A 14,093-nucleotide genomic window follows, 5' to 3' on the forward strand; every position below is an offset into this window, starting at 1 on the left:
TAGTCCGAAATAATCCTGCCGCCGCTCAGATGCAAATTCCCCACGAAAATCCGTTCAACTTTTTACTCGTGCATCTCATTCCTCTGTCCGTAGACCCCCTCCCGTGAACAGCAGCGCGAGCAATTCGGTGGAAAACATTTGGTAGTAGATCGGCGGGGCTCTCCTCCTCGTGCGTTCCGGTTGTCGCCCCCCCCTCCCGCTGTCCGCCTGGTGATCGCGGAGGTCACACGCTGGAAGTCCATCGGGGACGCGCTCGCGCCGACCGACCCTTCCCTGCTGTCAAACGATTTTTTTTTTTTATTCTGAGAGGGAGCACTCGAGGATGAAGGCATGTATTCCAACCACCTGTCTCGCGGCAGGGGCGGAGAGGGGCGTGCGTATCCTATGGAACATTACCGGAGACAGCTCGAGCGCACTGCTGCAGTGCTGCCCCGCCCCTACCGGTGCTGCTGTATCAATGGCTGTATCGCCGCTCGGGGCGGGGGGCTGAGGGGGTCTCGGCGTTTGATTTAACTCCATCAGTCAGACACCGGAACGAAGAATATGCTGAGACCGGTTGCAGTGAACATGGGCTGTCCGTCCTACCATAATAAAAATGACTGCTTTTCATAAAACGGCGGCAACATAAAAAAAGAAAGAAAGAGCACAAATAAATCTTAGTTTTAATCAATAATTACATAATTAATAATAGTAAAGTGATGATTTTCAGTTATCCATTAATACTTAAATGAACCGTTATGCGGTGTGGGTTTATCGGGCACGTTAACGACTTTCAATGGGACGCAGACATTCAGAACTGAACAGAAACACAGGTAGATGACTGCAGGGTAATGATGTGATAGTTTGATGATAAATTCCCTTTGGGTTTCTCTCTGGACATACAGCAGCATTGGATAGTCTAAGGTCATATAGTGTGTGGGTATGTGGCACTTCTTTTTTTTTTTTCTTTACACCTGTTTGGGCTTATGACATAGATGTAGGGCACCCACTGTAAGACTAATGGAGAGACTTTTAACCCATAAATCATAGTCTATACTCACCACACACCCACCCGCACACAGTCACACACACACACACACACACACACACACACACACACACACACACACACACACACACACAAACACAAACACAAACACATCCTTATCAGTAGGCTATAAATATTTGTTCATGTAATACACTATCCACAGATAATCCCCACTCCCACACATGCAGGCACGTCTAAAATAAATAGCCTGACAAACTATCCTATAATCCTCTATACTCCATGATTTTCAAAGGTGACTGTTGCTGTCTGTGTTGCACTAAAATGAGGAAGCATAATATAATACTTCCATGGAGCCATATCCGCCTGTGGAGACGTTTGTTGTCCATGCCCTTCCCACGGGTCCCACTGTCTGCTCGGCTCTGACCCCTCCACTGCTGCCAGCACGCCAACAGCTGCGGCCTTGCAGGACAGCACCACACCAACAGAGGGGTCGCACACACATATGAAATACAAATGTAACCCACTGTGGCATACAGCAGCAAATATCTCTCTGCAATTTTTTTTCTAATCAACTAAAATTAATCTATGCTGTATGCTTGTTTGCACATTGTATTTTCATTCATCAATAAATCCAACCAGTCAATTCAATATATCAGATGAATATTGTAGGCGAAGTATTAGACAGAACTCATATATCAGCTGTTGAGTGCGTAAGGAAAAGGGGGAGCTACGTACGCACGTACGAACCTAGATTACGTATCTCAGTTGTCGCGAGAACGACAGTCGAATTTGAAAACAGGCGGTAGCGTTGAGAGAAGATAAACTCGAGAAAAGGTAAATTTTGTAGATACAATCTATTTCGTTTGTATGGTTCGAAGTCTGCTTCGGCGTTTTGATAAATTATCCTGCCTATGTGTCTGTCGTCAACGTTATCCCATGAGATTTACATTGTTTTTCTGCTTCTCGTCCAGTGGGAGTTTGAGCGAGGTGGGGCTAGTTCAGCTAACGTTAGCTATTGTGGCAGAAGAGACAAACAGTCTGCTAACGTTACTAAAGACACGTTACCGAAATGCTCACTGTTTGGGCAGCCGCTACGGATGTGTAATTGACTGTGTGTATTTGAATGTGTTTCCCGTGAAGAAAAGATGACTGCAGACAGTGAAATAGAGATTAACGAGGCGTTTCAGCGCTCTCAAAAGGGCCACAACAACAAGGCTAAACTGGTGGCAAGCCTGAAGAGCCGCTACAACAAGGTATGTGTGGAGAGAACTACTGTGAACTGTATTTGTTTTATTTATATTTTGTTTTGCTAACTAACATATGATGCCCACTGTTTAAGTAAATCCACGCATTTGATGTATTTAGTTGAAAATCACAAGAATAACTGATTTGTATGGGATGTGATAACGTTAACTGTAAATAGTGTCAAGTGTTTTGTAGGGGGGTTGTGGGTAATTTTGGTTTTAGTTCTAGTGCAGGATGCACGACTCAAAACGCTCTTATTATGAGAAAATCACTGTTTCTTCACATTTACCTCACTCTTGTATTTTGAGAAAGACAATGGATTGTTACATGAATTTTACATTGTCTCTGGTAGTAGCGTTATCCTTGCTGTGATGGCTCACCACTGCTGAATCTATATTGAGGAAACTGGTGTTGATCTTATTTTAATGGATCTACCTGTTCCATTCACACATTTACCACTGTCTTATTCTAATCCAAAACGCTTGTTTCTCCTGGTTTACATCCCCCATCACCTCACTGTCTCCAGCTAGAGGACAAGACCCTGTTCCACGAAGAGTTTGTCCACTATCTGAAGTATGCCATGATTGTGTACAAGCGTGAGCCTTCTGTGGAAAATGTCATCGAGTTTGTCGCCAAGTTTGCCACAAGTTTCCAGTCTCCCCCTAAAATGGATGAGGAGGAGGAGGAAGAAGAGGAGGAGGAGGAAGACGAAGAAGCTGAGGATGATCATCCCTTTCTGAGCTTCATCTTTAACTTCCTTTTGGAGGTATATACACAAACACTTTGTGGTTAAGTGGAATACTTCAGGTGCTGTTTGTCCTGCATATGCTGAAGAATCATAAGGTTGTGACAGATACATTTATTTCTTTTGCAGCAGACCTCATTTAAACTTTGTAAAATGAAAGATATTGATCCCAGTTACTCTTTTTTTGCATTGATTACAGCAACCTCCATTGGTTTCTGTCCTGAGCACTTGCTCTACACAGAGAAGTCCTGACGTGATTGATGTCTCTACCGCTTCTTAATCTGATTAAATGCCCTGTCCAATCGGTCTCCTCTCCTCTCTCGCTCTCCTTGAACTCCATTCCACTCTCTCTATTCCTCACTCCTACACTTCCCTGCACCGTGTCCCCCCCTCTTTCTCTCCATTTTCTCTCACTCTTTCCTTTGATCTGTCCCATCCTTCCTTCTATCTGTCTCTCCTTTTTTTTCCACCCTGACTCTTTCTCCTTCCTTCCTCTGTTTACAATGCTCCTGCCACCCTTTCTTTCTTTCTTACCTTCTTTCCTTGTCTCCTTTCTTCTCCCCCAGTCTCATAAAGCCAATAGCCACGCGGTGCGATTCCGTGTGTGTCAGCTGATCAACAAGCTGCTGGGCAGCATGGCGGAGAATGCCCAGATCGATGACGACCTGTTTGACCGTATTCACCAAGCCATGCTGGTCCGCGTCACCGACAAGTTCCCCAATGTTAGGATTCAGGCTGCCTTGGCCATGACCCGCCTGCAGCAGCCAAAGGAGCCTGACTGTCCCACCATCAACGGTGTGTATGGTGGACAAAGAATCAGTGTTTTTTTTCCCTCCTTCCATCTTGATTAGTCAGGAAGTCTCAATTTTTGGCTGCAATACTCCGACATACTAGGGCTGGGCAATATATTGATATTATATCGTTATCGTGATATGAGACTTGATATCGTCTTAGATTTTGGATTTCGTAATATTGTGATATGGCATAAGTGTCTTTTCCTGGTTTTAAAGGCTGCATTACAGTAAAGTGATGTAATTTTCTGAACTTACCAGACTGTTCTAGCTGTTCTATTATTTGCCTTTACCCACTTAGTCATTATATCCACATTACTGATGATTATTTATCAAAAATCTCATGTGTAAATATTTTGTGAAAGCACCAATAGTCATCCCTACAATATTGTTGCAATATCGATATCGAGGTATTAGGTCAAAAATATTGTGATATTTGATTTTGTCCATATCGCCCAGCCCTACTTACAACTGAACATTTAGCCCACTTTGTAGAAAATACCGAGATATATATCATGTATCGCCATTCAGCCTAAAAATACCGAGATATGATTTTTGGTCCATATTTCCCAGCCCTACGACATACTAACGTTTGGCTTTTGTGCTGTCCTGATTACACCTCTGATATACATGCATGCCCATAGACACTAGCAAATACGCCAGAGTTTAGATTGTCTTCGTATTCTTGAGACACCAACACAATAATTCTAACTGTAACATAACAATAATGTAATACTATATTCATCACCGTAGGGAAATTCTCTTTTCGTTCGCCCCCTCCACATGGAGGTCAGAGCGCAGAGTCAGCCTGTCTTACTCAAAGAAGCTTCAGCAGGGGCGGGATGCTTTCTGACAAGAGTCTAATGTTTCAGCTAGGGCTGAACAATTTTGAAAAAATATCTAATTGCGATTATTTTGACTGATATTGCAATTGCGATATGATTTGCGATATTAGAGGGAATGGTAATTTTTACATCATTATTCTCATTTTCATTGAAAAACATTAAAATGATTATGGTGTGATTTTTGCGGGGATCTGTACCAAACAAAGATGTTTTCTTAAGTCTGTAGAATATGATGTGTAGGCCAGGACATCTCTGCAGCACGACAATATTTCATTTAAAATGGTATTTTGACACACATTTCGCCTTTAACAAATATTGCGCCTCCTGCGATTTGAAAATTGCAGTAGGCCATATTGATTAATTGTTCAGCCCTAGTTTCAGCTGTAATTTTATTCAGCTGTGGTACTTGGGGGAATAATTCTAGTTTTGTCTCATATGTCGCTGTTTGTTATGTTCCAAGTTGAGGTTGTGCTAAAAATGTTTTTTAATCATAATGAAATCATTACTTCTAAAACATTTGGACTACACTTATTTTAGTTTTAGATGATGGTAAGACTAATTACAACGCTAATTTTAATTTGACATTTTCTCTAGCAGTGGTGGTAATTTCCTTGCTGTGGTGGCGCTGCACTGCTATATGAATACAGAGGAAACACAGAGTCTTTTTCCCAGGTTGTTTGTAATCGTAAGCCTATCTGTGTATTTATCTGTTCCTCTCTTTAATTCTCTCTCCCTCTACTTCTCTTTGTCTCTCGACTCTCCAGCCTATATGCTGATCCTGGAGAATGATTCTAATGCGGAGGTGCGGCGTGCCGTTCTTTCCTGCATCGCCATGTCCCCCCGCACCCTCCCAAAAGTGCTCAAACGCACGCGGGACATCAAGGAAAACGTCCGCAAGCTAGCCTACCAGGTAGCAGCCACACGAGTCTATATATTTATGCACACACGCCCAAGTACACAAATAATGAAAAGATTAATGCTATAATAATATAGCACATGTTGACTGTTGATTCATGATAAGTATTGTGAATTAATGTTTGGCGTAACTACAAAAGAACTTTTGGATGCATTTCTATTTTTGTTTTGTGTTTCAGGTTCTGGCAGAAAAGGTCCATATCAAAGCTTTAAGCATTGCACAGAGAGTCAGTCTACTGCAGCAGGGTCTCCGCGACTCCTCAGGTACTAGCTGTGTGTGTGTGTATCTGTATGTGTGTGACAGATTACTTTGTCATGATTTCCATAGCATAGCCAAAATTTTCAATTGTGTACTTGTACTTATACTTGCAGTCAGCAAAAAATTACATTGTGCACATTAACATCCATCTGACTGGCTGTGTTTGTTGCAGAGGCTGTGAAGGAGGTGGTTCGCTCTCGTCTCCTGCCGGCCTGGCTGCAGCGGCTGGACGGGGACGTCGTGGAGCTGCTTCACAGGCTCGATGTAGAGAACTGTGCCCAAACGGCCCTGGACACACTCAAAGCCATCTTCGCCAACACACCAACTGATGAACTGCTGCAGAACAGACTACAGCTTGACAACAGGTAAACTCACAGACAGCAAACTGCGTCTCTCCGCCTCTCGCATGTGAAATCACTCATAAGATGCCTGAGGTTAGAGATTGACTTTGTGTATTTTCAACAGGAGGCTGATCCCAGTGGACTTGCTGAGCTGCGAGAATGTGCTGTACTGGAGGTCTCTGTGCGAGTTCATCAAGTCTAAAGGAGACGAGGGTGATGAAATGCTGGAGCAAGTATTGCCAGACGCTGCCACTTATGCAGACTACCTCTACGGGTGAGAAAAACGACAGAGATGCAGTAGCATCGCTATTCGCTATCGCCATTTACAGTTTCCTGGCTCTTAGCTACACATTTCACACAGTAACTCATGACCAGCGATCCGTGCCGGCAGGCTTTAAACAGCATTTGTATGTATTAAGTAGTTACTGTCGTTTTAGTTACTTTGTGATGATCATAATTTGACTATGTTGTAACTCCAGGTATCTGAAGGCAGGGCCGGTTTTCTCTGAGGATCTCTTCCTGTATGTAACTGTGTGGCTAGCTCAAGGCTTATATAACTGTTATAATGTTGCAGCTAACTCATGGCTTATATTTCACCTAACATGGCTAGCTAAATTGAAGCGTGACTTTATCTGGAAAGACACTATCGGAGATAGTGACTGTTTTCCAGTTTAAGTTAGAAATACATCAGTCACATCTGCTTCCTTCCTATATGCCCCTGTGGGATCCCTCTGCCCCTACATCACCTGCTAAATGTGTGATGCTGCTCTTTAAATACATTTTATTTTCTGTAACTGAGTGGCAAGCTCAACGCTTATCTGTATGGAAATATTGCTGTTAATTTATTGGAAAGAAGTGACTACAGGTTTGTATGACTGACTGAGTGGCTTGCTAATAGCTAATACTGTGGGTAACAAGCACTTGAAGGCAGTGCTGGTGCAGTGTGTGGCTACCTAAAATGTTACTGTATTGCTTCTAATTTCACTGTGTCCTATGAGCAGTTGCTTTATTCTGAGTTGTACCACTGGGACTCGGGTACCTGAGGACATCCTGTATTGTGTCTGTGTTGTGGCTGAGTGGCTAGCTGACTGTATCTAATCTGACTTTGCCCTAAGAGCTTGTTATTATCCCTGAGTTGCATGACTGCGACTCTGACTGTTGTAGGTATCTGAAGGCCGTGCCTGTGCTGTCTGAGGAGCAGAGGGCTGACTTCAACCAGCTGGAGCTGGTCATGACCAAGGAGTTTGTCTCCCAGCAGCTCATCTATCTCACCGGTTGTCTGGACACCAATGAGGAGGGCGGCAGGTAAGAAGAGAAAGATGGTTGTGAGGATAAATAGATGGATGGAAAAATGTAGCAGGGAGAGGGAAGGTAGACAGAGGGAGGTATGGATAGATGGCAATGGTCAGTAAGGAAGGGAGAGATGTCAACAGATTATCCATCTAATCAGCTGATAGGAGGGAGTGTTCAGACTTGTGGGAGGGATGGATGGGATGGTAAATATTTTGGGAAAGGAAAAGTGGCAGGTAGAATTTAAATTGAAGGAGAACTGTGTAGGTCAAAGAATGGAAGAGAAAGAGAAAGGTAATTAGGAGAGCGAGGGGCAAGGAATAGAAAGTAAAGGAAGAAAATTCAGTCTTTCTAAAAAAAATCTTACTCTCTGACAGTGAAGTCATATCCCTACGGGCTTGTCCATTTTGCTAAATATATTTCCAACTAGTTAAGCAGTTTTTATTCTGACTTGGTTTTCCATCATTTGTCTTTGTAGGAAGCGTGTGTTGGCTGTACTGCAGGAGATGCTGGCCCTGCCACAGACTCCTTCCTCCCTGGTCTCCCTGCTCACTGAGAAACTCCTCAACCTCATCCCTGATGACCACAGACGCACACAGACTGTGAGTTGCAATGCGTGCACACACACACACACACCTGAACTCATTCATACCCTTGTGAATCCAGTGTCCAGTCAGTCCAGACTCTTCTCCTTTTCCAAGTGAATACCCCAGTGCCTTTCACAATTCAGTTTACAGACTGTTTAACCTGAAATGAAAATGTCAAAAAGCTGTGTTGGTTTGTATGGGTGCAGTTGTACACACATATAAAAATGTCCTATGCTCATGTTAAAGGTCTGTTATGTAAATTTTCCTGATGGGCTGCGTGGCTGTGTGTTTCACAGGTGGCAGAAATCATCTCAGATGTGAGGGAGCCCATCATGGAAGACACTCAGCCTGTGAACGAAAACGAGAGCCGCAGGCAGCAGGTCCAGGTGAGGAACCCTCCGCCTACTGAATGCACCCAGGAGGAGCTAGATTTCATAATTCCGTCCAATCTCCCTCCTCTTGTGTTTTTTTTTTACCCCACCTCTTAGTCTGGATATCAGAAAACAACACATTGGCATTGTACCAAATCTTACCCAAAATTGTATGTTTTTTTAGGCATCAAAAGGCATTAAAAAGCTCCAGAAAGTTATTGCATAGGCGTTCAAGTTTTCTATACTTCCTAACATTTTTAGTGAGAACATTGTGCACTCTGGTTCTGTTTGGGGAAAACCAAATGGAGTATGAATGTGTTCCACAGACAATTGAAAAAGTATCATATTTTTTAGAAGTGGTATTGAAATTCAGATCTAAAATGGAGATCAGTATCAAATAACTTCCAACAATACCCAGCCCTACCCTCCTTTGTTGTTTCCATCTCTCCACTACTCCTCTGCTCCTCTAGATGCTTCTATTTAAATTCCCTCTCTCTTTGTCTGCTTCCATCTATCCATCCCTCTGTACCTCTAGCTTGCAGAGGCAGTTTGTTTTGGGAGGCAAAGCATGCTGTGGATTTTAGCTCATAAATTCAACAACTTCTTTCCTGTCCTTTCCTGCCTCTCTTGAACTAGTGGAGTGGAAGGTGCGTATCCTGGAGGCCAAAGCTGACCTTAGACTGGTGTATCTTGGCCCAGTAGTTTACCCTCTCTCTCTCTCTCTCTCTCTCTCTGCATCAGTTTTCTTCCCTCACCCCCCTTTTTTTTCTCCCTCCATCCAACTAGTGAAGGTAAAGTTGGTTGCCTTGGAAGAGAAGTAGGCCCAGGAGGATTGTCTCTCAGGCCAGGGCTACAGCTATGATTGTCTCTCCCTCTCTCTCCATCCTTCTCCCCCCCTGTATCAATCTCTCCAACCTTTCAACAAGCAGTGAAAGTGTGTAGTATCTTCAGGGCCAAGCAGCTTCTGGGGAAGTCCATCCCAGCCCAGGTGTTCAGTGATCTCTGCTTTCCATCCATCCTAAGCTTTCTCACCTGCTCTATTTCTACGTCCCTCCTTCTTTCCAACAAGCAGAGGCAAAGCAGTTTCTAGTGGGGTGTAACCTGCCCCAGGAGCTCAGCTGTTGTTATTTCTCTCCCTCTGCTGTTTGTTTTTGCCGTTAGTGGAGGTGAAGTTGCCTGTCTTGGGAGTCGAGCATCCCTTGGAGTGCATTTCGTCTCAGGAATGATCTCTCCCTTTTTCTTTTTATTTCCCCACCCCTCTTTCCCTCCCTCTTTTCCTACAGCTGGCAGAGGTGAAAGTGCGTATCTTGGAGGCTAAACAATCGTTGGAAGACTGCATTACAGCCCAGGAGTTCAGCCAAGCAGCAGAACTGAAGGACTCCATCACAGAGCTGGAGAACCACAGGAACCAGATCATCCAGGACATCGCTGAGAGCAGCCAGCCAGCCGACAAGGAGATCCGCACTGAGAAGGTATGTATGACTCCACCACACAAGAACCACTACCACCATCTTGTTCCATGCCACCGCATCCACATAACTTAACCTGAATAGTTAATAGGGATTCTCCCTCCTCTTGTGTTATAAATTATAAAATAGTCCAGAAAAGGCCTTAATTTTGTTTGTGTTTTCGGTTTCTTTATTTCAGAACGATCCAGAGACTCTTCTGAGGTGTCTGACAATGTGTGCTGAACTGCTGAAGCAGATGAACATCAAGACTCGTATGGGTCCCACCATGAGTGCCTTAATGTCCTCCCTGGTAATCATGCACTCATAGTCACCCCCCTTCCTCCCCCTGTTCTATTTGAATCACAACATTTGCTCTAATTTTGTTCAGTGTTTTTCATTGTGAAGTAAAAGTTGCTGAAAGTCGATGTTCCTCTCTCTCTGTGTCAGATCCTCCCCAGTATAGCTAATGCCCACCCCGCCGTCCGCAACATGGCTGTGGTATGTCTGGGAACATGCACTCTGCACAGCAAGGAGCTGGCCAACACGCACATGGTTCTGCTGCTGCAGGTAATGCTAAACAAACACACACATTTATGCACCCTGACATCGACACTCACATACGTTATTTATAAATCTGCCATATGTAAACAAATAGACATGAATTATGTACTGCCAGTACAACATCTCACTGTGTGTGTGTGTGTTTGTGTTTGTTTTGCAGATTGCCCAGTTGGACGAGGTTAAGATCCGCATCAGTGCTCTGCGGGCCGTCATCGACCTGCTGCTGCTCTTTGGCTTCCAGCTGCTCTCTGACCGACCCGCTAGTCAGACAGCCCCGCCCTCCCATTCGCCAGACAGACAGGAAGAGGAGGCACTGTCGGCTGAGGAGAAGGGGGACGCCCCAGAGGACACTGCACAGAGCATACTGATGATGCTGTCAGAGTTCCTGGACAGTGAGGTGTGTGGGTGATATAAAGTTAACTGCATACTTTAGACAGCAGTGCACCAGGGCTCATTTTATAAATAGTATTGTGTGTCTAGTTTCCTTGAGTATAAAACCACTAAAGAGAGGGGTTTGTTTACGTGTCTGTGTGTGTCGGCCATGCCCAGGTGTCTGACCTGCGCACAGAGACAGCGGAGGGCCTGGCCAAACTTATGTACACCGGCCGCATCTCCAGTGCCAAGATGCTGTCCCGTCTGGTGCTGCTGTGGTACAATCCCGTCACCGAGGACGACACCCGCCTACGGCACTGCCTCGGCGTCTTCTTCCAGCTCTATGCCCGCGAGAACAGGTCACACAAACACACACACACATACACATGTACACTCACACAAGCAAGGAAATAGATGTGGTGGATTTTCTTTGAAATTCAAAGATTTATCATTATATCCAAATGCGAATGAATACCCTATCTGATATTATTAAAAATTAATTAATTGCAACTGTAACTGCATGTTGAATTGATTCAATTGCCCTTAGCTCTATGCCCTATTCCCACATATCACAGCAAGTGTGTATCACTTCAACTTGTTATTGGTTCAGTTCCCTGCCTAGATGAAATGACCATATTTATGTAATAATAACTAATATGGGGTGTGCATGTGTGTCTATTAGGGCCCATCAGGAGGTTGTGGAGGAGTCTTTCCTACCTACGATACGGACTCTGATGAACGCCCCGGCCACCTCTCCACTGGCAGAAGTGGATATCAGCAATGTGGTTGAGCTACTTGTAGAGCTGACCCGCCCGAGTGCCCTTATCAAACCCTCAACCAACACTGAGGTAAGGAACCCCACTCAGCCTGATGCGAAGTCAGCATGTGCAGAAAACCCTTTAAATATCCATTTGGTTGTCGCCAGTGAGAAGCCCTAGGATTTTATTGACCAATTGAGCTTTTCCTCACATTATTTTACATGTTGTTTTCTACAGCACAGATGAAAAGACAGTTGTCAGCAAATCCTTCCCTTGATGCTTCAGTTCAACTTTAAGCATGCACTTGTTTTCAATAAGCTTAATTTGGTGTGCACATGCATGTGTGTCTGTCGTCAGGAGGTGTGTGTCCATAACTACTTGGCGGTGCGAGTGTGTGGGGAGATGCTGAAGGACCCCACGGCCCCTGAGGTGCGTCTCTATGCCAAGACTCTGAGCAACCTGGAGCTCAGCACAGATGGGACCATCAGGAGAGACCTGCTGACGCTGCTACAGCAGATCACACAGGTATACACACATATTTACACAGACATGCACATATAAACACGTACACAGCCACTCCCTATTATTATATTTGCTAGCTTTTTATTTACTTGCTTAGAGCATCAGCAGGATGGGGTTTCATGAGATCGGTTCAGGTTGTGCTGAAAATATGAAACTGACTTTCAAAAGATCTAAACTTTCTGACATGCATTGTATTGTCCTATATGGCACACCCCGTCCATCTAGTACTCCAAGTTGGTTAAAACAAATTGACCCAGGCCTGCAGTAGCTTTGGTAGATTTATTTTCCTCTCAATGTCAAGGTTTCCATGCCTGTCTTAAAAACCCTCCCCTTTCATCTCTGATTTCTCCTCCTCTTTCCATCCCTCCATCATCGTCTGCAGGTGGTGAAGGATCGGATCTGTCTCCGCGCTGTGGAGAAGATGATTGATCAGCTGGTGGATTCTAAGGAACAGGCTGAGCTCCTCAACGCCAGCGCACTGCAGCCGTTGGATGTCAATGCAGATGGTACACAAATACGAGAATCTGCATATACAGACTGTATTCCTATAAAAGCAATACATACACACAGCACCTTATGCAGCCTCCAGAGCATCAGAGTAACAGAAATGTCTTCTCCCTAGCATCTGTGTCTAACCAGATTTATATAGTTTGTGACAACTCTCTTCCTGTAAAAGGATTATCTCCTATTACCAGAATGTTGCTAAGTGGATTAAAATACGCCTCCCTCCATCCTATTTAGTGTCTGTCTAGACAAGAACACAGTGAGCAGAGAGGAACTGCAAAAATATGAACCTTCTTTCTCTGTTTCCTGTATCTCTGCAGAGACTGCAACAGAGGATCCATCTAAATCTGCCAAGAGACCCAAAAGAGGTAATGTAGATTTCGTACACTCATCTAAAACGGTGATTGTTCGTAGTGCCCAGGTATTTTTAGACCTGGCCTCTCTTCTCATCTACCTGAGTAAAGGAGCTGACTCGGCATTCAGAGGTAACCTGAGTGTGTGTGTGTGTGTGTGTGTGTGTGTGTGTGCGCACAGGTCAGAGGAAAGGCTCCACAGCCAAAGGGGGCAGAAAGCCTAGCAGAAGGGCAGAGTCATCAGAAGAGAGGTGAGTGTTTACAGTTAGTACGGTTTTGGAATAAGGAAACATTGCTTTCCCTTATAGATGCCATACCAGAGTATACCCATTTACCTAATTTGATAACCCGTCTTACATTTCCACCTTCTCTTTCTCCTCACATTCCTCTTGTTTTGCTCCATTCTGTCTCGGCTACCAAGTGATGGAGAGAATGTTCCAGAGTCTGTTCCTGTGGCGCGCCCCTCTCGAAGGGCCAAGGTTGCAGCTCTAGAGAAGACAAAGCTGGACCTCAGCGCACTCATCAACCAGGAGGCCAACATGTCGAGTTAGGGCCAGTGGAGCTTGTTCAGGAAATTGAAATTGCAGTTTATTTTCTGTCAAGTTTTCTTTTCTATTATACCAATCTAATATAATCTACAACTACTTATTTTTATTTTTACTTAAAATATTAACATTTTTGAATTTTGAATAAAATTCACCTCCTGAACACACTGACACCAACCCTGAATTACAGGCCTCTTACAGGATAATCTCTCTCTCCATTATATTTAGCTAGTGGAAGATTTCCTCTGTGTAGTGCGTTTGTTTCTGTTTCTCTCAGTGTCAAGTTTTGTCATTTTAAATATTTCGCAATAAAAGTATAATTTGTATAACTAAACCTTCTCCTTGTCTATTCTTGTTCAATCATCATACTGTAGTTAGGCAGCCATGGGTGTATGTTGATGAAATGATAAGACATTTATCAGTTGCCAATTTCCTTTTGCAAAAACAAGATTTCTGGGATGGGTGTATCAAAAGCATTTAGATAAGTCAGAAGACAAAGTTATTGGCTAAAACAGGTCCTGCTTTACAACATTTAAGGTGACTACTCTTGTACCTATAGGCCAAAAAGCTTTGAAAATTTGCCAGATGCTCTTAAATATGTCATCTAGGCCAGTGGTTCTCAATGTGGGGTCCGGGGACCACTAGGGGTCCTT

General features: G+C 44.0%; 1 protein-coding gene across 2 annotated transcripts; it reads left to right on the plus strand.

The window, feature by feature from the left end:
* The first annotated feature begins 1,770 nt into the window (after positions 1 to 1,770).
* ncapg (non-SMC condensin I complex, subunit G) lies at positions 1,771 to 13,774 on the plus strand. Of its 2 annotated transcripts, none has more exons than XM_071524656.1 (22): positions 1,771 to 1,822; positions 2,129 to 2,241; positions 2,760 to 2,999; positions 3,545 to 3,773; positions 5,379 to 5,524; positions 5,709 to 5,793; positions 5,961 to 6,153; positions 6,254 to 6,403; positions 7,294 to 7,434; positions 7,898 to 8,021; positions 8,303 to 8,392; positions 9,661 to 9,849; positions 10,025 to 10,135; positions 10,273 to 10,392; positions 10,547 to 10,783; positions 10,936 to 11,117; positions 11,441 to 11,606; positions 11,874 to 12,041; positions 12,421 to 12,544; positions 12,863 to 12,910; positions 13,077 to 13,146; positions 13,317 to 13,774. In XM_071524656.1, exons 2-22 carry the CDS (start codon positions 2,134 to 2,136, stop codon positions 13,444 to 13,446), a joined length of 3,051 nt encoding a protein of 1,016 aa, XP_071380757.1. In that variant the 5' UTR covers positions 1,771 to 1,822; positions 2,129 to 2,133; the 3' UTR covers positions 13,447 to 13,774. The 2 variants fall into 2 exon arrangements, with proteins under 2 accessions (XP_071380757.1, XP_071380758.1); XM_071524657.1 differs by having other exon boundaries at positions 11,877 to 12,041.
* Positions 13,775 to 14,093: the final 319 nt, after the last annotated feature.

Source organism: Centroberyx affinis, unplaced genomic scaffold (genome assembly GCF_046629955.1).
Source record: "Centroberyx affinis isolate AG114_WGS23_722 - 3 ecotype Tasmania unplaced genomic scaffold, CSIRO-AGI_Caff_v1 ptg001218l_1, whole genome shotgun sequence".
In the NCBI taxonomy this organism is placed as follows: Eukaryota; Metazoa; Chordata; class Actinopteri; order Beryciformes; family Berycidae; genus Centroberyx; species Centroberyx affinis.

Excerpts from the sequence above, each read along its gene's own strand:
- ncapg (XM_071524656.1), top strand. The coding sequence starts at position 2,134 with ATGACTGCAGACAGTGAAATAGAGATTAACGAGGCGTTTCAGCGCTCT. Across the intron at positions 8,393-9,660 it reads GCCGCAGGCAGCAGGTCCAG|CTGGCAGAGGTGAAAGTGCG; the intron begins GTGAGGAACCCT and ends CTTTTCCTACAG. Across the intron at positions 13,147-13,316 it reads GCAGAGTCATCAGAAGAGAG|TGATGGAGAGAATGTTCCAG; the intron begins GTGAGTGTTTAC and ends TCGGCTACCAAG.